The sequence below is a fragment of the Pelodiscus sinensis genome, chromosome 24 (assembly GCF_052426305.1).
Source record: "Pelodiscus sinensis isolate ZL-2025 chromosome 24, ASM5242630v1, whole genome shotgun sequence".
Taxonomy (NCBI): domain Eukaryota; kingdom Metazoa; phylum Chordata; order Testudines; family Trionychidae; genus Pelodiscus; species Pelodiscus sinensis.
Window position 1 is genome coordinate 2,025,560 of NC_143075.1, and position 21,360 is coordinate 2,046,919.

General features: G+C 67.6%; 1 protein-coding gene across 1 annotated transcript; it reads left to right on the plus strand.

Moving 5' to 3' along the window:
• On the plus strand, positions 1 to 18,819 carry TNFRSF25 (TNF receptor superfamily member 25). Its single transcript, XM_075906558.2, has 10 exons — positions 1 to 192; positions 9,054 to 9,285; positions 9,491 to 9,622; positions 10,453 to 10,605; positions 11,795 to 11,876; positions 14,316 to 14,374; positions 14,779 to 14,886; positions 14,973 to 15,007; positions 15,413 to 15,566; positions 15,682 to 18,819. Exons 1-10 carry the CDS (start codon positions 163 to 165, stop codon positions 15,966 to 15,968), a joined length of 1,272 nt encoding a protein of 423 aa, XP_075762673.2. The 5' UTR covers positions 1 to 162; the 3' UTR covers positions 15,969 to 18,819.
• Positions 18,820 to 21,360: the final 2,541 nt, after the last annotated feature.

Genomic DNA, 21,360 nt, shown 5'->3' on the forward strand with positions numbered 1-21,360 from the left:
GTAAAACCTCAGCTGAGCTGGCCCGCGCTCACTCGCCGCCCGGGCTGCTGAGCATGGCTTAGCCTCCAGCCCGCTCTGCCCCTGGGCTGGCCCGGCTGTGACTGGCCCCCACCTGGAACCCCCGGGCCGCCCCGGCATGAGCTGGCTGCCGAGGGCTCGAGGATGGAGAGCTGGGGCCTGAAGGCGGCTGGGGTAAGTCCTGCTCCCTCGGGTGCTCCCCCCTTGGCTCCCGGGTGAAGAGGGCAGTGCCTGGGGCTGGCGCAGGCTTGCTCTGGGGCTGGAGGAGCAGCCCGGGGGCTGGCTGGGGCCGAGGGCCAGCTCTCCGCAGCCCTCAGGTCATTCCCTCCAGGCTAAAACCTGGTTTCTGGCAGAGCTACGGCTCGGTCCCGGGGGAGAGGGACCCAGCCAGGGGCGCGCGGCCCCCCACGAGCCCTTGGGAAGCTTACAGGAAAACAGCTGAATTCTCCGCTACCGCGGCTCTGTAGCACCCGGGCCTTTCCTGGAAAGGAGAGAAGGGAGGAGGGAAAGTGAAAGTGCCGGGGGGGGGGGGGGGCACCCACAGTTAAATAATCAAAAGTTCATCTGATTCCGAGGCCCTGGCGCGTCGCCATCTCGCTGCATCTGGGTCGTGTCACCAGCCTAAGAGGCAGCTGCCCCTGGGCTGGACACGGCAGCATCTGAACGAGTGCCCAGCCCAAAGTGACGTGTGTCCGCCTGGCCACACGTGGGGGCAGGGCCGGTGTCCCCGCGTGCCCAGGCCCAGCCTGCGCTGCCCACGGGGCGCTGGTCGCGGCCGGCCAGGCGTGGCGAGGCTGTCGGAGGCCCTGGGCCGAGGCCCGAGTCCTGCGCTTGCAGCCGAAGGAGGGAACCGGGCTGGGGCGCTGCCCGCTGGCTGAGCCCTGTGTAGACACAGCCCACGCGTGGAGCTGGGGGCTGCTCTCTCCTGTCCGGCCTGCGCTTGGGGCCTGGGACCACCCGCCCTGCTGGCTCCTGCCGCCCAGCCTGACCCGGCGCCGCTCGTGCCCTGGCTCGTGGGCGCTCTCGCTCTGGTGCCAGCCCCTGCTGCAGCCTGGGAGGCCTGTTCCCAGGGCAGGCCCCTTGGGCAAAGCCCTTTGTGTGCGGAGCAGGGCCAGGCTCCCACGGGGGTCTGGCCAGGCCCCAGCCTGGCTCCGTCACGGCCCTGCCGGAGCCCCTGGGGGCTAACGAGGACACTTCCCCCCTTGCTCGGCCCTGCGCCAGCTCGGGGGGGCTGGGGGAGGTTCCCCTCAGCCCCGCAGCACATGCGGCTGGGCAGGCCTGGGGTGCCCGTGCCCGCGGGGGAGGGGGATGCTGGGCGTGGCCGCAAGGCCGTGGGGCGCCAGGTGTGCACCTGTGGCGGGAGGGGGTGTGGCCACACATGGGGGCCCCAGGCCGTGGGGTGCAGCCAGGGCCCCTTTTGGCGCTGCCCATGGTGCGAGGGGAGCAGCGGGGGGCCCAGCCCTGCCCCACAGGCCGTGGCACCTGGCACAGGCCCAGCGGGAAAGGCGAAGGCGGCAGTGGGCGCTCCCGCCACTGACTCAGCGCTGCCACTGGAGGGGGCGGGAGGAGGGGCCCGGCCCAGCCCCATCATGGAGCTATGCAAATGGGGGGCGCTGGTGACGGGTAGAAAGTGAGGCAGCCCGTTAGTCAGCGCGCTCGTCCCCGGGACGCCGCCCACGGGCTGGAATCCCCAGTGCCCGCCCCCACGCGGCGCAGCCAGGGGCCGGTCGGGGCTACGGGCGCCCCTGCCCTCCGTGCACGGGCGGGGCAGAGCGGGCCCAGGCCCAGCCGGGAACAGGGGGCTGGTGCGGGCCCCCCGGCGCAGCGTGGGGGCCACTGGGGTCTGTGTGCGGGGATTTGAGGGCAGCAGGCAGGGTCTGTGTTACAGCCTGGGCACCAGGCCTGGGGCAGGGCAGGCCATGGGCACCGAAGGGTGTGTGGGGCGGAGGGAGCTGGCCCCTGCCCCGCCAGCCACCCCGGAGGCCTGGGCACCCCCAGCTAGCCATGCCGGTGACGTTGCTGGCCACTGTGATGATGCCCTTTGCTGGGGGCAGGGCGGGGCCTGGCCGGCGGGTCGGCCGTGGCTCTGAGGAGGAAGGGAGCCGGGGCCTGGCCCCAGGCTGCTGGAGTGAGGGTGGGGGCAGCTCTGTGGAGCTGGCACATAGGGGCCGGGGTGAGCGTTGTCGTGCCTGGCGCCCCCCCCCCCGCCCCGGTGACAGCCCATGGCCCAGGTCCTGCACATGCAGCACAAAGCCTCTGCCCCGGTGCGGCTTCACTGGGCTTGACAACAGCACCCTGGGGTGGGAGTGTGCACACGTGTGTGTGTGTGTGTGTGTGTGTGCGCGCGTACGTGTGTGTGTGTGTACGTGTGTGTGTGTGTACGTGTGTGTGTGTGACGGCACGTTGGGGTTTCCCGTCTCCTGCACCCCTGTAATGGCACAAACAGACTCCACCAGCCAGTAGAACAGGGGGAGTTTATTGCTCCTCCAGGACACAGCACAGCACAGATGTCATCTGGTTCCAGGGCAGGCCTAGGATGCCTCAGGCCCCCTTGAGATGGGGGAGCCTGGGCCCCTAAATCCCAGCCCCTTCCCTAGGCTGTCTCCTCCATGATCCCAGACAGAAACTAACTCCCTCACTTCCAGCCCTGCCCCCAGCCAGGCCTCCACCCCCCTCCTTCCCATTGTTCCGCTCCCCGGGAGGTACCTGTCTGACAAGTTTCGAAGCCCCCTTGCGTAATGACTCATCCCCTGCCCTGCTGGGCCGTGCTGCAGCCAGTGGAGGTCACTCACAACCCACTGCCCAGCACAGCAACCAGCAAGGTACCCAACTACGACACAGTGTGTGAGAGCGCGTGCTGGTGGCTTTGTATGTATGTGTGCATGCACAGGTGGGGAGTGCGTGTATGTACATGTGTGTGTGTGCGTGCACAGGTGGAGTGTGTGTGTGTGTGCGTGCATGCACAGGTGGGGTGTGTGTACGTGTGTGTGTGTGCGTGCACAGGTGGGGTGTGTGTATGTACGTGTGTGTGTGTGCGTATGCACAGGTGGGGTGTGTGTGCGTGTGTGTGCACAGGTGGAGTGTGTGTGTGTGTGCGTGCGTGCACAGGTGGGGTGTGTGTGTGTATGTACGTGTGCGTGCACAGGTGGGGTGTGTGTGCGTGTGTGTGCACAGGTGGAGTGTGTGTGTGTGTGCGTGCGTGCACAGGTGGGGTGTGTGTGTGTATGTACGTGTGCGTGCACAGGTGGGGTGTGTGTATGTACATGTGTGTGTGTGTGTGTGCGTGTGCACAAGTGGGGTTTCCCGTCTCCTGCACCCCTGTAATGGCACAAACAGACTCCACCAGCCAGTAGAACAGGGGGAGTTTATTGCTCCTCCAGGACACAGCACAGCACAGATGTCATCTGGTTCCAGGGCAGGCCTAGGATGCCTCAGGCCCCCTTGAGATGGGGGAGCCTGGGCCCCTAAATCCCAGCCCCTTCCCTAGGCTGTCTCCTAGGGTGTGTGTGTGTGTGTGTGTGCGCGTACGCATACAGGTGGGGTGCATGTGTGTGTGCGTGTGAGATCACAAGTGAGGTGTGTATGTGTGCGTGTGTGTATCTACGTGTGTGCGTGCGCGTGCACAGGTGATGTGTGTGTGGAGTGCACAGGTGAGGTGTGTGTATGTACACGTGTGTGTGTGTGCACACAGGTGGGGAGTGTGTGTGAATATACATGTATGTGTGCGTGCGCACAAGTGAGGTGTATGTGTGTGTGCGCGTGCACAGGTGTGTGTGTGTGTGTGTGTGTGTAGGTACGTGTGTGTGCGTGTGCACAGGCGGGGGTGCGTGTGTATGTATGTGTGTGCGCATGTGCACAGGTGTGGGGTTTTTGTGTATGTATGTGTGTGTGTGTGCACAGGTGGGGTGCATGTGTATGTACGTGTGTGCGTGCACAGGTGGGGTGCATGTGTATGTACGTGTGTGTGTGTGCGCACAGGTGGGGTGCGTGTGTATCTACGTGTGTGTGCATGCACAGGTGGGGTGCGTGTGTATGTACGTGTGTGTGCGTGTGTATGTACGTGTGTGTGCACAGGTGGGGTGCGTGTGTATGTACGTGTGTGTGCGTGTGTATGTACGTGTGTGTGCACAGGTGGGGTGCGTGTGTATGTCCGTGTGTGTGTGTGCGCACAGGTGGGGTACGTGTGTATGTACGTGTGTGTGGGTGCACAGGTGGGGTGCGTGTGTATGTACGTGTGTGTGCGTGCACAGGTGGGGTGCGTATGTATGTACGTGTGTGTGTGCACAGGTGGGGTGTGTGTGTATGTCCGTGTGTGTGCGTGCACAGGTGGGGTGCGTGTGTATGTCCGTGTGTGTGCACAGGTGGGGTGCGTGTGTATGTCCGTGTGTGTGCGTGCACAGGTGGGGTGCGTATGTATGTACGTGTGTGTGTGCACAGGTGGGGTGTGTGTGTATGTCCGTGTGTGTGCACAGGTGGGGTGCGTGTGTATGTCCGTGTGTGTGCGTGCACAGGTGGGGTGCGTATGTATGTACGTGTGTGTGCGCACAGGTGGGGTGTGTGTGTATGTCCGTGTGTGTGCGTGCACAGGTGGGGTGCGTGTGTATGTCCGTGTGTGTGCACAGGTGGGGTGCGTGTGTATGTCCGTGTGTGTGCACAGGTGGGGTGCGTGTGTATGTACGTGTGTGTGCGTGCACAGGTGGGGTGCGTGTGTATGTACGTGTGTGTGTGTGCACAGGTGGGGTGCATGTGTATGTACGTGTGTGTGCGTGCACAGGTGGGGTGCGTGTGTATGTCTGTGTGTGTGCACAGGTGGGGTGCGTGTGTATGTCTGTGTGTGTGCACAGGTGGGGTGCGTGTGTATGTACGTGTGTGTGTGCACAGGTGGGGTGCGTGTGTATGTACGTGTGTGTGCGTGCACAGGTGGGGTGCGTGTGTATGTCCGTGTGTGTGCACAGGTGGGGTGCGTGTGTATGTACGTGTGTGTGCGTGCACAGGTGTGGTGCGTGTGTATGTCCGTGTGTGTGCACAGGTGGGGTGCGTGTGTATGTACGTGTGTGTGCGCGCACAGGTGGGGTGCGTGTGTATGTACGTGTGTGTGCGTGCACAGGTGTGGTGCGTGTGTATGTACGTGTGTGTGCGTGCACAGGTGTGGTGCGTGTGTATGTACGTGTGTGTGCACAGGTGGGGTGCGTGTGTATGTACGTGTGTGTGCGTGCACAGGTGGGGTGCGTGTGTATGTCCGTGTGTGTGCACAGGTGGGGTGCGTGTGTATGTACGTGTGTGCGCACAGGTTGGGTGCGTGTGTATGTCCGTGTGTGTGCACAGGTGGGGTGCGTGTGTATGTCCATGTGTGTGCACAGGTGGGGTGCGTGTGTATGTCCGTGTGTGTGCACAGGTGGGGTGCGTGTGTATGTCCGTGTGTGTGCACAGGTGGGGTGCGTGTGTATGTCCGTGTGTGTGCACAGGTGGGGTGTGTGTGTATGTACGTGTGTGTGCGTGCACAGGTGGGGTGCGTGTGTATGTACGTGTGTGTGTGTGCACAGGTGGGGTGCGTGTGTATGTCCGTGTGTGTGCACAGGTTGGGTGCGTGTGTATGTATGAGTGGGGCTGTGTGCGCGGTTGTGCGCATGCACACGCGGGTGGGGGTGAGTGAGTGCGCAGCCCCCAGCACAACAGCCCCTGCGCTGCAGGGTGGCCCCAGGGCCCTGGGCAGGACCAGACCGGCCGGCGCCCCGGTGCCCGCTGTGGGGCCAGGCCGGGCCGGGCAGGGGGCGTTGGGCGGGGCCCTGTTTGGCTGCCTGCGAAGCCGGGCCCGGCGGAGGCTGCTGACCTACTTGTGTGACACGTACTCGGCACGATACCATCGCCGGCGAGGGGGAGCTTCCTCTCCAGGCGGAAAGCACCACGGCACCGCAGCCGGCGTTAACCCTCCGCTGCCCAGCCTGGCATGGGCCCTGGGGGAGGGGCTGCTCGCGCCGGCCCCTGCACTGACTCTGGGCGGGGCGCCGGTCCCGGCCTCCACCCTGCTCCTGGCCCTAAGCTTGCCCCGGCCTTGGCCCCTTCCCCTGTCGGGGTCCCCGCTCCCAGCCACGCGGCGCAGGCCCGGGGGGGGGACGGGGCTGGGAACCCCGTGGAGCCGGTGACCTTTCCGCTTCACGGGGTCGCTGGCTAAGCGAGTGAGCAGGGACCATCGGCCAGGGCCTGACGGGACTGGAGGGGGGCGGGCCTGGCAGCCGCAGGGTTCTGGCTCTCTGTGGGGTCAGCCCAGAGCCTCTGCAGCCCCCCAGGCATGGCCCGGTCCTGCCCACCAGCCTCGGGCTCGGCAGGGCCTGGCAGGGCAGCTCCCGGGCCGGGCTGCCTGTGGCAGTGCAGGGAGCAGGGAGGCCAGGACCCCTGCGGCCCCGTGGGCACAGTGCCCCCGCCCTGACACCACCGTGACGGCGCGTCGGGGGGCCCCGGCCCTGCACCCCCGTCCGCACCCAAACGTGCTCTCAGGAATGGGCAGAGCAGACGGGTTCTGGGTCCAGAGACCCGGCCTCGCCGAGGGGCCATTTCCCACAGGAGACGGGGCAGCAGCCTTATTCCTCACGGACCCCTGAGCCCCCCGGACCTAGTCCCCTCTCGCCATGCCTCCCGCAGCCACGCCTGACCCACCCCCAGGCCCTGCCCCCAGCCAGGGGGCTGCTCCGCCTCCCTCCCTTTGTCTCCCCCGGGAAGGGCCTTGTTACCTGCCCAGGCTGGGGCCAGGTGTCTGGGCCAATGCGCAGGTGGGTGAGCCAGTGGGAATCGCACAGCGCAGCCAGGTGGGGACAGCGGGGTACAGAGCAGGACCCCCCCACGGCACAGCGAGTGAGCCAGTCTCAGGCCCTGCGCTCTGCCTCAGGCCGACGGGTGATGGCTTCTTGCCTGGGCCATGCAGGGGGCCGGCCCACCCCACGCCAGCCCCCAATGCCAGGCACACGCCTCATGCCTGCTACGGCCCAGGCCAGCGACTGAGCCCAGAGCTCCCCCCTCGCCTGCTCGGGGGGCAGGTGACTAGTCCGTGGCTCAGGGAGGTGAGAGACGTCCGTGGGGGGCAGTGCCCGTGGGGCAGGGAGTGGGGGAGAGGCAAAGCCAGTCCCGTGGGCGGGAGCTGGCCACGATGCTCCCTGCACCCCGCCCCCCGTCCCAAGGGCAGGGCCAGGCAGGTTTTGCTCGTGGCTGCCAGGTGCTCACTGGCCTGGGTGCCCCAGAAGCTGCCCCCGGCGCCATGGGGGCACCGTCCCTGTGTGGCACCAGACTGCTGGCAATCGCAGCCGCTGGGCCGGGCGTGTCGGGAGGGCGCCGGGCGGCAGGACCTGGCCACGGACCCAGCAGGGCTGGCAGCAGCCGGTTGTCCAGGTCTGGGCAGAGCAGGGTGGCCAGGGGGTCAAGCAGCAGCCGGAGATGCCCAGCGGCTCCCACTGGCTGGGGCCAGGGTCCTGCAGCTAAGTGCAGGGATCCCCCCCCCAAGCTGGGGCTGCAGGGCCCGCCTGCCGCCTGCTCTCCCCTGGGCTTGCCCTACACCTCCAGGGGCAGGCCAGGCCCAGCGTGCAGCCCTTCTTGGGAGGGGACCCCTGGTTCTCATGGCTCGGCCTGGCCGCTGCCCGTGCCCTCCCCTGGGGTGGGTCTGCCCCAGCCCTGGCTCCATGGGGGAGTGCGGGAGGCCCACAAGCCTGCCCCTGGGAGCGGCACTTCCGCTCTGCTGAGCAGCCTGCGCCCGATTCCTAGGAACGCGGTTAGCACAGCCGCTTACAGGAACAGCGCCCGGATGCTTAGGCAGCCCTTTTCGGTGCCCTTTCCGCGCTAACCACCGCCCCACTTCTCCTTTACCAGAAGCAGCGCCCTGGGCTGAGGTCGCCCCTGCTTCCGCCCGGGCCTCCGCACCACGCTCCCCGCAGGGCGCAGTGCGAGGGCTGTGCCCCGGGGCTGGCAGGCGGAGGAAAACACTCTGAGGGGCTGGCAGGGGGCATTCCCGGGGGCCGAGGGTTAGTCACGCCCCCAGCCGGCTCCGGGCAGGGCGGTGCACCCGGCTGCCGGCAGCGCTCGGGGGGTGCAGTCTGGGAACGTGCCTTGCTCGGGCGGGGGCCCTGGGGGCTCTGGGGCCCTGCCTCCCCCACCGGGGATCCTGGCACCAGCCTCGTGCTGTTTGTGTTCTTGAAGCGCCAGCTCCTGGAATCAAGTGAGGGCTGAGCCGCTCGCCCGTCATTGGCCGAACGAGCCCGCGCCTGCCTCCTGGGGTGGGGCGGTGCCTGGAGACGCGCCGCGGACACAGCCATCAAACACAGGCCCCGCAGCCTCAGCCCTGGCCCCGGAGCCGCTGCCCCGCAGGACGGCTCACCCACCTGCAGGTCTCGGGCTCTGCGCTGGCGGCATGTGGGGCGGGCATGCACCGTGCTAGCCCTGCCGCCACTGGGCTCCAGGCCCCTGGGCGCAGGCCGGCAGAGCCGTGGGGCTGGCCCCTGAGCCCAGCTGGCTCGGATTCCAGGGCTGATCCCTTAGTGCCGGTAGAACAGCCCTGGCTGCGCTCAGCCCCCCCGGCCCCATTGGCACTGATGTTAGCGAGCAGCGGGCCTGCCCCAAGGAGCCCCGGCAGACCAAGGGAGGCAGGGAAACAGGCTGCGGGAGCAGAAGTGACATGCCCAAGGTCACCCAGCAGGTGAGTGGCAGAGCCAAGCATGGAACCTGGGTCCTCTGGCTCCCTGGGCCCTGCCTCCCCGCTGGAGTGTGCGCCCCGGGAGAGCCGAGTGGGCACCCGACGCCCGCGCTGCGGGGATGCTCCGCGGGTCCAACCTCTTACGCGGCAGGGTCACCCGGAGCGGCATGTGGGGCCCGGGTGGGACCAGGTAGTCGGCTCCGGGTGGCCGGTCCCACCGGGGTGCCCTGGCTCGGTGCCCGCTACAGGCCCCTGGCTGGAGGTCCCGCCAGCAGGTGGAGGGTTGGCTGTGGGCGCTGGTCTCCCAGGGCGTGGGGCCGCCGCCGCGCTCAGCCCTTGGCGCTCTGCCCCCTGTCCCTAGGGCTTCCTGGCTGCACTGCTGTTGACCAGCAGCGGGCTGCAGTTGCTGGGCACGGTGACGCCCGGCGCGGCCGTGGCCGGCAGCGAGCTGAGACGGACGGGGAGCCCGGCCGGTGCCGCCCCGGGGCTGCAGCATCACCAGCGGCACAGGAGACATGCGGCTGAGAGCAAGTGCCCGGCCGGGTCCCGCCGGTTCTCGTCACGGCCGCGCTGCTGCCGCCAGTGCCCCGCAGGTGAGGCTCAGCACCCGGCCCTGGAGGGCAGCGGGGCCCAGGCTGGCTCAGGATCCGCGGGGCCACGGGGCAGGCGCGGGCAATGCGAGGCCCTGGCTCCGGGCTCCCTGCTCTGGTCAGAGCCCAGACGGCCTGGGGGGACCGGCCCGGGGACCCCCGGCCTGGGACGAAGCCGCTCGCTCACCCCGGCCGGCCTTGTCTGCAGGCCACTTTATGCAGACGCCCTGCACGAGCCTCGGCAACGACACGGCCTGCGCCAGCTGCGCCCCCGGCACCTTCCTCTCCCACCACAACCTGGAGCGGGAATGCAGGAAGTGCTCCGAGTGCCACGCTCAAGGTATGTCGCTGCCAGTGCCGCCACTCGGCCAGTCCCCGCCACGGGCCGGCTGTACCCGGGGCCCCGCGCCCACGCTGCCAAGGAACCCCCCCCCACGGGCCGGCTGCACCCGGGGCCCCGCGCCCACGCTGCCAAGGAACCCCCCCCCCCACGGGCCGGCTGCACCCAGGGCCCCGCGCCCACGCTGCCAAGGAACCCCCCCCCCCACGGGCCGGCTGCACCCGGGGCCCTGCGCCCACGCTGCCAAGGAACCCCCCCCCCCACGGGCCGGCTGCACCCGGGGCCCCGTGCCCACGCTGCCAAGGAACCCCCCCCCCCCCCCCCCCCCCCACGGGCCGGCTGCACCCGGGGCCCCGCGCCCACGCTGCCAAGGAACCCCCCCCCCCACGGGCCGGCTGCACCCGGGGCCCCGCGCCCACGCTGCCAAGGAACCCCCCCCCCCACGGGCCGGCTGCACCCGGGGCCCCGCGCCCACGCTGCCAAGGAACCCCCCCCCCACGGGCCGGCTGCACCCGGGGCCCCGCGCCCACGCTGCCAAGGAACCCCCCCCCACGGGCCGGCTGCACCCGGGGCCCCACGCCCACGCTGCCAAGGAACCCCCCCCCCACGGGCCGGCTGCACCCGGGGCCCCGCGCCCACGCTGCCAAGGAACCAGCCCCCCCCCCACGGGCCGGCTGCACCCGGGGCCCCGCGCCCACGCTGCCAAGGAACCAGCCCCCCACGGGCCGGCTGCACCCGGGGCCCCGCGCCCACGGTGCCAAGGAACCAGCCCCGCTCCCCCCCCCCCCGCTTTGCCCTCAGCCTGCTCAGGAGCCTTACCCTGTGCTCAGCCTCCCAGGTCGTGGTGCAGAACTGCACAGGGACCCACGACGTGGTGTGTGGCTGTGGGCTCGGCCACTACAAGCACTGCATGGACCACCGCTGCCACGAATTCACCTGCCAGCCCTGCCGCCCGTGCCAGGACAGGGTCACCCTTCAGAACTGTGAGTGGCTGGAGCCCTGCCCCCGCCTGCTCTGTCCTGCCCGCCCTTCCCTGCCTCCACCTACCCTGCCCTGCCCCCGCCTGCTCTGTCCTGCCCCCACCTGTCCTGCTGCTCTGACCCTGTTCCCTGCCCAAACCTGCCCTGCCCCCATGTGACGGTGCGTGGGGAGCCCCTGACCTGCACCCCCACCCGCAGCCAGAGGGGATTCTCCGCCGGCTGGTAGAGTAGAAGGTTTCTCGGTTCCCAGGGACACGACTTAGCTCAGGATCCATGTTCACACCGGAGCCAGGGCAGAGCCTTATTGCCCTGGGGGGGAAGGGCTCCCGGGCCCTGAACCCCCCTTGGGCTAAAGCATCCTCACTCCCCCTAGCCCAGCCGGGACTGACCCCTCCCAGCAACTGGCCCCTCAGCCCCAGGCAGCTCCGCCTCCTGCACTGCCCGGCTCCCAGACCCCGGGGCATCTCGTCACCTGGGCCCCAGGAGCTGAGACTGACACAGGGAGCCATGCCTGGCCTCTTCCCCTCCTGCAGGGAGAGCGGGGGGGGGGGGGAACTGAGGTGCCCCCCCGCCACACACTACAGCAGTGACTGTGACAGCACCCCCACTACGTCACACCCTTCCTGCTCTGCCCTGCCCCCGCCTGCCCTACCACTCCACCGGTTACTCACCCTGCTGCCCCTGCCCCTGCCCCTGCACGGCCACGCCTGCCCCATTGCCCTGCCTGGGCTGTTGCCCGTGTTGCTTCACCTGCCCTGGTGCCTCTGCTCTGTGCTGGCCCCCTCGCGCTGCCCCCAGCCTCACTCCGCCCACTGAGGGAGTGCTGCTCAGTGGTGGGAGCCCAGCCCCTTCAGCCCGATGCCCACATGGCCTGCAGCCCACGGGGGCAAAGTGAAGGCCTCGGCAAGCCCCTGCGGGAACGTCAACGTCCAGCATCTGACCTGCGCGCCACCAGCCCCTCGAGCCAGGCAGCTGCTGCCACATGTGCCCCCCCCATGGGCCTGCCCGGCAGTGTGGGGATGGGCACCCTGCTGCCCTGGGAACCCGCCAACAAATCCGGGCCAGGAGCCGAGGCCCTGGTGGAAGGCACATCCCAGGAGGCACCTGCCTGCTGCCCACGCCCCCGAGACCACGTCCCCTGCCCGTGCCCTCCCCTCGCGGGCAGGCGTGAGCCACGGGCCCTGTCTTGCAGGTTCGGCGGAGAAGGCCACCCGCTGCGGGGACTGCCTGCCTGGCTTCTACCTGGAGGGCGGCGAGTGCCGCGAATGTGCCAGGTAAAGACCCCGGCTCCTCTGCCCTGCCGCTCGCTGGCCGGGGAGCACAGCTAAGCCTGGCCCTGCCAGAGCCCGGAAGCGAGGCGGGGGTGGCTAAGGCCAGGGCTTAGGGAATGCCCCTGGGCACTGCCAGGCTTGGCCTCGGAGGCCCCCCGGGCCCTGCTGGGAGCTCCGCGGAGCAGCTTCCCCCCAGCAGAGCTGAGTCGCTAGTGCGGGTGCCAGGCCAGCTGCTGGGTGAGCTCTGTGCCCGTCCTTGGGCCCCAGCACCTCGCAGCCAGGGCCTGTCAGCAATGGGGGGCTGGGACGCACCTGATCTAACAGGAAAAAAACAAAAAAAGAAGAAGAGGGACCGCTAAGCACTGAGGATGGAGTGGAGGTTAAGGATAATCTAGGAATGGCCCAATATTTGAACAAATACTTTGCTTCAGTTTTTAATGAGGCTAATGAAGAGCTTAGGGATAATGGTAACATAACAAAGGGGACTAAGGATGTGGCGGTAGATATTACCATAGCCGAGGTAAAAGCCAAATTTGAACAGCTTAATGGGAGTAAATGGGAGTAATCTTTTTATTGCTGATCTTGGCACCAAAAGTGGAAGTGTCCTAATAAAATTTGCGGATGACACAAAGTTGGGAGGTATTGCCAATTCAGAAAAGGATCGGGATATCGTACAGGAAGATCTGGATGATCTTGTAAATTGGAGTGATAGCAACAGGATGAAATTTAATAGTGAGAAGTGTAAGGTTATGCATTTAGGGATTAATAACAAGAATTTTAGTTATAAGCTGGGGACACATCAGTTGGAAGTGACGGAAGAGAAGGACCTCGGAGTCCTGGTTGATTATAGGATGACTATGAGCCGCCATTGTGACATGGCCGTGAAAAAGGCTAATACGGTCTTGGGATGCATTAGGCGAGGTATTTCCAGTAGGGATAAGGAGGTGTTAGTGCCGTTATACAAGGCATTGGTGAGACCCCATTTGGAATACTGTGTGCAGTTCTGGTCTCCCATGTTTAAGAAGGATGAATTCAAACTGGAACAGGTACAAAGAAGGGCCACTGGGATGATCCGAGGAATGGAAAACCTGTCTTATGAAAGGAGACTCAAGGAGCTTGGCTTGTTTCTCTTAACCAAAAGAAGGCTGAGGGGGGACTTGATTGCACTCTTTAAATATATGAGAGGGATAAATACCAGGGAGGGAGAGGAATTATTTAAGCTCAGTACCAATGTGGACACAAGAACAAATGGATATAATCTGGCTAATAGGAAGTTTAGACTTGAGATTAGAGGAAGGTTTCTAACCATCAGAGGAGTGAGGTTCTGGAACGGCCTTCCAAGGGAAGTAGTGGGGGCAAAAGATCTATCTGGCTTCAAGATTAAACTAGATGGCTGTGTCTACATTGGCACCCCTTTCTGGAAAAGGGATGCTAATGAGACCAGTCGGAATTGCAAATGCCGCGGGGGATTTAAATATCCCCCGCAGCATTTGCATGAACATGGCTGCCGCTTTTTTCCGGCTCGGGGTTTTGCCAGAGAAAAGCGCCAGTCTAGACGGGATCTTGCGGAAAATAAGCCCTTTTCCGGAAGATCCCGTATTCCTACTTGAAAGGAAGTGTCTCATTAGCATCCCTTTTCCGGAAAGGGGTGCCAATGTAGACACAGCCGATGGGTTTATGAAGGGGATGGTTTGATGAGATAACATGATCTTGGTAACTAACTGACCATTCATTATCAGTGGGAACAGGCCAATGGAGGGATGATAGGAGTTACTCTAGAGAACTTTCTGGGTGTCTGGCTGGTGAGTCTTGCCCACATGCTCAGGGTTTAGCTGATCGCCATATTTGGGGTCGGGAAGGAATTTTCCTCCAGGGTAGATTGGCAGAGGCCCTGGAGGTTTTTCGCCTTCCTCTGTAGCATGGGGCACAGATCACAGCTGGAGGATTCTCTGCATCTTGGGGTCTTCAAAGTATTTGAAGGCTTCAATATCTGAGATCTAGGTGAGAGGATTATTCTGGGAGGGGTGGGTGAGATTCTGTGGCCTGCACTGTGCAGGGGGTCGGACTAGATGATCATAATGGTCCCTTCTGACCTTGAAGTCTATGAGTCTTATCTGCCCCAGCGCCCAGCAACCCAGCCCAGAGCCCGCACCAGAGCCACTGGAGAGGGGCTGGCCCGGGGGCCCCATGCGGCAGAGCCCATGTGTGCCAGTCGCAGGGCCCCCAGGCGAGGGGGCTCCTGCTTAGCGCCTTGCTCCGGGGCCGACCTGGCCCAGCTGGTGCGCGCTCCACTCGCCCTGCAGCAACGCCAGGTGTAGACGAGCCCAGGCGCTGTCTGGGGGGCGTGGCTCTGGGCAGGGCTGGCGCCAGGGGGCTCACGCTGCCGGTGCGCCGGGGACCGTGATGGGCTAGAACCCCCTTTGTGTCTCTTCCCCGTGGCAGCCGGAGCCCCGAGAAGTGCGGCGAGGGGTGTGGCAGGGCCTGCGTTGGCAGTGGACGAGGTAGGTGAGCGGGTGGGGCTGGCAGGGGCTGTGGGTGCAGGTCTAGGGGGGTTTGTGGGGCACGGCTCCCGGGGAGGCCAGGCCCTCTCTAACCTTGGCCTAGGCTGGAGCAGTGGGGCTGAGCCCCTGGGCCCCGTGCGACCCCACGACGCCACTGCCCGGCGCGGCTCCTTCCTGCCCCCCGCGTGCCAGGCAGGGCCTGGGGGAGCGGGGAACGGCCCTGGGTGTCCTGAGCCAGGCAGCCCCGCGGGGCCTGCTGCGAGCTGCGGCCAGGCTGGGCTCCGGCCCGCCGGGAGGAGGGAGCGCCCGGCCTCGCCTCATCCCTGGAGCAAGGGCCTCGAGGGGCTGGGGGAGCAGAGCCGAGCGCAGGCGACCGGCTGGAGACTCTCCTGTCCTTGCTGCAGGTGCGGGGCTGGAGTACATTCTGCTGGGCCTCATGGGGCCCCTCTTCCTGGGCGCCCTCTTCATCTACCACAGGAGAAGGACGCTCAGTGCCGCCCCCGCCGCAGCCGGTAACACCCCCCTCCCCTGGCGCTCCCCTCGGGGCCTGCCAGCCCCCGGGCGGGGCGCGGGACTGATCGCTCCTCTCTCCCGGCAGGTGAGGCTGCAGTGAAGGGCGCGATGCTGCGACAGGTGAGAGCCGGGCCTGGCCCGCGCGGACAGTGGCCCTTCGCCTGGCTGCCGGTGGCACGCCCACAGGGCACGCCTGCCCATGGCTCCCGCCGCTTGGCACGGGCGGGGCTGGGCCTCGGGCGCCGAGTCCGGCTGGCTCCCAGCCAGGCAAGGGGCCGGCGCTGGCGCCTAGAGGAGGCCGGTGGGGCTCAGCGAGGTCTCGGGCCCAGGCCCAGCTGGCGGCCCGCAGGCTCAGTGCAGCTCACCCTGGCCAGGCTGTCTGCCCAGCCCGCTAACAAAGTCCTGCCCCCGCCGGCCCTGCAGAGCTGCGCCCTGGCAGACCCTCCCCTGCCCTGCGGCACCAGGCTGCCAGCCCCCCCAAGACGCCAGGGCTCTCCTTGCAAACAGCGGCTTCTCTCTCCGCAGGCCGCAGCGTGCCCGTCTGGCGCCGCAGAGGCCCAGGGCTTGCTCCACCTTCGGATCTCAGAGCCGCCGCAGACCTACGGCAACGCCTGCCCGGTCGGGCCCCTCGGCGGCCAGGGCGCCGGCGAGTCCCCCCCCCTGCGCCAGGACGCCCCAAGTAAGCCAGGCGCTGCTGGAGGTGCCTCCGCCACGGCTCAGCCCCGGCTCCTCGCTGCCTCCGCTCGGCTGCTGTGCCGCGGGCTCTGGCTGAGGCTCTGCTCTGTGTCCGGCAGGGCCCCTCCCCGGCGCGCTGCCGCAGGGCAGCCGGCTGTACGACATCATCAACGCGGTGCCCGTGCGGCGCTGGAAGGAGTTCATGCGGGTGCTGCAGCTGCAGGACGCCGAGATCGAGGTGGTGGAGCTGGAGTTCGCCCACGTGCGGGACCAGCAGTACGAGATGCTGAAGCGCTGGTGCCAGCAGCAGAGCGCCTCGCTGGAGTCCATCTTCGCCGCCCTGGAGCGCATGGAGCTGGCCGGCTGCGCCGAGGAGCTGAGGCAGCGGCTGGAGCGGGGCCCGTGAGCTTGGCCAGGGCTGGCTTCACCGGCGGGAGGAGAAGGCCTCTCGCGGCCTGCAAAGCCAGCCCTGCCGTCAGCGCGGCAGGACCTGGCCTCCCACCGCCAGCCTGGGACAGGAGGGGACACGGGCCCCCCGGCTGCAGAGCAGGCTGGTCACCCTGCACAGGCCGGCAGGGAAGCCGTGCGCCCCGGTGCGGCGGACGTCAGGCTGAGGGATGAGCTCAGCATCACTGCCTTGCTGCTCAGCCGCGCTTCCCGTCGGGGCACGGGGCAGACTCCCCTGAGCCCCCTGCCCGGGCTGTGCCCAGCGGCAGGACATGGCAGCCCCGTCCCGGAGCCCAGATCTCCTCTGATGGGGAATCGGGGTTTGGTGGGACGCCCCCGACCTCGCCTGGGCCAGGAGCAGGGCGGGGCCCCAGCCTTGCCCTCACTCAGGCGCGTGCACGGGCACCCAGCTGCTGCTCCGCCCATCGCCCCCCAGTGCCGCTGACCTGCTGTCGCCCCCGGAGCCAGTCTCAGCTCCATGCCCACGTCGGCGCTGAGCCGAGGGGGGAGGGGCCCCGAGGAGCCCAGGGCTGGACTGGCCCCGTTCTGTACTCGGTGCTGACCCCACTTGGGCCCTTGCCCAGCTCCGGGGAGCCGGCAGCTTGTTCCAGAGGGGATGCATAGGCCTGGCAGGGTGGGGCGGCCTTCCCCAGGCCTCGCCAGCGCTCGCTGCCCCCGCCCTGCTGGAAACCACGTGCCTGCGGCCCGGAGCCTGGAAGGGACGGAACGCTGGCGGCCCGGCCCTATGGCCGTCTGCAAGAGTCACCATTGCAGGCTCCATTACGCCCCCCAGGGGGGCAGGTTTCCAGGCCCCGGGTGGCCAGCTCAGCTGCGTGGGGGGGTGGCCTGGGAGCGCTGCTGGGGGCCTGTACCAGTAAGTAGAGTTACTTATCGTCTGTAGACATTTTATGTCAATTATCCGTAAGGCCGGCGCTGTCCCGCGGTAGCAGGGGCAGGCCCGTCGGTCTGGCACCGGCCGCGTGCTGCAAGCAGCTAGCCGAGGAGAGGTGGCGGCTTTGGACCCTTATTTATCCCTGTCCCAGTCCCGTTACATGGGTCCCACCCTGGCTCCTCCCCGAGGGCCCCGGACAGGGCGTGGGGCTGGAGACAGGCAGTGTCGCTGCGTCAGAGTGGGGGGTGCCCGGCTTGGCTGTGCCGGGGCGTCGGCGACCTGTGGCTCGAGGGAGCAGCCAGTGCCAGTCGGCACCTTGGGGGGCTCCTGAGAGGCCACGCGTGGCGCAGCAGAGCATGTCGGGGTGAAGTGCCGGGCCCGGCCTCTTCCCGTGTGCGGTGACACTCCGCCCCCGTGGTGTCGCTCAGCCTCAGGACTGGCCATTTTGGGGGAGGGTTGGAGGCCGGGAACCCACTCCTGAGCCTGGGCAGAACCAGGCGCCGAACCCCTCATCGCCGGACAGTCGCAGAGGCCTTGTGCGCGGGCGGGGGGCACTGGGTGTGCAGGCCGGGGCTGGGCAGACGCTCGCGCCTGTGAGTGGGCAGCTAATGAGAAGCCTCAAACTAGCAGGGACCTCGCGAGGCATCGAGGTTGGCCCCTGCCCTTGTCACTGCTTAGGCCGGCGCAGTGGGGCCGAGCCCTGGCCCCGTGAGACCCCACAAAGCTCACTGCCTGGCGCGGCTCCTTCGTGCCCCTTCCCCCGTGGCGTGCCAGGCTAGGCCTGGGGGAGAGCGGTGTGACGTCGTGGGGGGCCTTGCTGGGCAGTGGGTTGTGAGTGACCTCCACTGGCTGCAGCACGGCCCAGCAGGGCAGGGGATGAGTCATTATGCAAAGAGGGTCTCTCAACCTGTCAACCAGCGGCCCCCCAGGGAGAGAGACGAAGGAGGAATGTCGCCCCTGGCTGGGGGGCAGGGCTGGAGGAGAGTTGGTTAGTTTCTGTCTGGGAAGCAGTGGAGAAGGAGCTAGGGAGGGGGCTGGGATTGTAGGGCCCAGCCACCCCCCACCTCAAGGGGGGCACTGAGGCCTCCTAGCCCCAGTTCCTGGAACCAGATTCCATCTGTGCTGTGCTGTATCCTGCAGAAGCAATAAACTCCCCCTGTTCTACCGGCTGGTGGAGTCTGTTTGTGCCATTACGGGGTGCAGGAGACGGGAAAACCCCGACGCCCGTCACACGCAGCAATGGCCCTGGGAGTCCTGAGCCAGGCAGCCCCATGTGCCAGTGTCGGGTTTTGAACCGGACAGTCCAGTGGTTGAGCTTTGAGTTCAGGAAACAACCGACCTGTTGGGGATTGTCCAAGGAGGATGGGCTGTAGATTGCGCTGTCACGACACGCGTGGCCGGTAGCTTTGGTGAAACCTGGCAACCCTAGCCGGGGCCTGCTGCGAGCTGCGAGCCGCCGGGAGGAGGGAGCGCCCGGCCCGGCCTCGCCTCATCCCTGGAGCAAGGGCCTCGAGGGGCTGGGGGAGCAGAGCCGAGCGCGGGCGACCGGCTGGAGACTCTCCTGTCCTTGCTGCAGGCGGGGGCTGGGGTACGTTCTGCTGGGCTCATGGGCCCCTCCAGAGCATCCCTGGCAGGTTTGCATCTCACCTGCTGTGACGTTGGGGGGGGGCTGGAGCCACGCTGCTTGGGCGGTCACTGGTGGCTGTGTTGTGCTGGGTGTGACCCCACCGCCCTGGGCTGCAGACTCTACCCTGGCAGCCTCTTGCGCAAGAACTTGCCGGGGGTCTACGCTGCAGGCGCCTTCTAGCACAAGTAACTGTCCGGTCCAGCGTCGGCAAACAGGGCTTCTTCCGGCAGCGTTAGGCCTCCCCGCGAGGATAAGCCTCTTGCGCACGAGGCCAGTGTAGACAGGCGCAGGACGCCCCGTGGTGAAACTGGCCAGCGCTGTGTGTGTCTGTGTGGAGCACCCAGCGGGGGTGGGGGGGTTGTGTGTCTGTGTGGAGCACCCAGCGGGGGTGGGGGGGTTGTGTGTCTGTGTGGAGCACCCAGCGGGGGTTGGGGGGGTTGTGTGTGTCTTTGTGGAGCACCCAGCGGGGGTGGGGGGGTTGTGTGTCTGTGTGGAGCACCCAGCGGGGGTTGGGGGGGTTGTGTGTGTGTGTGTGTAGCACCCAGCGGGGGTGGGGGGTTGTGTGTCTGTGGGGAGCACCCAGCGGGGGTGGGGGGGTTGTGTGTGTCTGTGGGGAGCACCCAGCGGGGGTGGGGGGGTTGTGTGTGTCTGTGGGGAGCACCCAGCGGGGGTGGGGGGGTTGTGTGTGTGTGTGTGTAGCACCCAGCGGGGGTGGGGGGGTTGTGTGTGTGTGTGGGGAGCACCCAGCGGGGGTGGGGGGTTGTGTGTGTGTGTGGGGAGCACCCAGCGGGGGTGGGGGGTTGTGTGTGTGTGGGGAGAACCCAGCGGGGGTGGGGGGTTGTGTGTGTGTGGGGGGAGCACCCAGCGGGGGTGGGGGGGTTGTGTGTCTGTGTGGAGCACCCAGCGGGGGTGGGGGGGTTGTGTGTGTGTGTGGGGAGCACCCAGCGGGGGTGGGGGGTTGTGTGTGTGTGTGGGGAGCACCCAGCGGGGGTGGGGGGGGTTGTGTGTGTGTGTGGGGAGCACCCAGCGGGGGTGGGGGGGTTGTGTGTGTGTGTGGGGAGCACCCAGCGGGGGTGGGGGGGTTGTGTGTGTGTGTGGGGAGCACCCAGCGGGGGTGGGGGGGTTGTGTGTGTGTGTGGGGAGCACCCAGCGGGGGTGGGGGGGTTGTGTGTGTGTGTGGGGAGCACCCAGCGGGGGTGGGGGGGTTATGTGTGTGTGTGGGGAGCACCCAGCGGGGGTGGGGGGGTTGTGTGTCTGTGTGGGGAGCACCCAGCGGGGGTGGGCCCTGCCTCCTGCCTCGTTCAGATTCCTCCCCCAGCCCAGGGCCAGGTTGCTGGGCGTGTGGGCAGGGTGAAGAGAGGGGAAAGGGGGGTTCAGGGCCCGGGCGCCCTCCCCCCACGAGGAATGAGGCGCCTGCGCTTGGTGCCGGCGCTAACACCACCCTGTGCCATGTGCCCGCTGTGTCTCTGAGAAGCAATAAACCTGCTACTCTACCGGCCGCTGAGAGTCCCCTCTGGCTGCGGGGGGGTGCAGGGCCGGGGGCCCCGGGGGGTGCAGGGCTGGGGGCCCCGGGGGGTGCAGGGCCGGGGGCCCTGGGGGGTGCAGGGCCGGGGGCTCCCGGGGGTGCAGGGCTGGGGGCCCTGGGGGGTGCAGGGCCGGGGGCCCTGGGGGGTGCAGGGCCGGGGGCTCCCGGGGGGTGCAGGGCCGGGGGCCCTGGGGGGTGCAGGGCCGGGGGCTCCCGGGGGGTGCAGGGCCGGGGGCCCTGGGGGGTGCAGGGCCGGGGGCTCCCGGGGGGTGCAGGGCCGGGGGCCCCCAGGCGCCGTCACACCTGCCCTTAAATACGTGCAGCGATGGAGCCTCCAGCGTCTGCCCACCCTGCCAGGCGGGACGTGCTCCCCGCTCCCTGCTCCCGCCGCAGTGTGAGCCCGTGTGCTCCCGAAGGGCTGTGAGCCCCCTCGGCTGGCGGGGAGAACGGCCGCAATTGAACCCACTTCCTGGGGCTGCCTCGGCCCTGCTCCCGCCTTTCCCTCACTGCAGTGGGCACGGCTCCCTGCGAGGCAGGCCCAGCCCCGGCCCAGGGTGGGGTGGGACAGGCCGGTGCCGCCGGCCGCACGCGGAGCTGGAGGCTGGGTTCCCTGCGGGAGCTCCCCGAGGGGTGCAGCAGGGCAGGGACCCCCCACCACGTCCGTGCCTCTTGTTAGTTCACACGTCCCCCTGCGGCTCTGCGGCAGCCTCGTCCGATCCACTGGGAGCAGGTCAGCCTCAGGACTGCGCCCGGCCCCGCCAAGCCCTACCGCCGGCACTGGGCTGTCCTGCAGCGAGGGGCCCGGCCTGCCCTCTCCATGCACTGACGACGGGGGCACCTGAGGGCTGGGCTGTGACTCCCCTGAAAGCAGAGCCCCCCCCCCTCCGCTGGGCAGGGGCCGCTCCCCCTCGCTGCTGGCCTGGGGTGAGTGCTTGGGAACTTAGGGAACTTTACGTCGCCACTGGCCAGGAACAACCCGGCGCCTGGCCAGGCCCTGGGGACAGCAGTGGGGGGGAGCCAGGGTCTGTCTGGCACCTTTGTCCCGCCCCGCGCACGGACAGGTCTGTAGTGCTGGTCTCCGCGCAGGCTGGCTGCTGGCTCATCCGCCATGGGGGCCACACCCCTGCCCTGGGTGCCCGGCTAAGCACAGCCCCACTGACCAGGCGCCCTGGGCTTGGGGGGCAGGGCCCAGACCCCCAGGGCACGGGAGGGAGGAGCGCTGGAGCATGGCGGGGGGCTGGGCAGGGACAGCAGAGCCGGGGTCGGGGGGGAGGGGCTGCGGCCAGCCCGTAAGCCAGGGAGCGAGT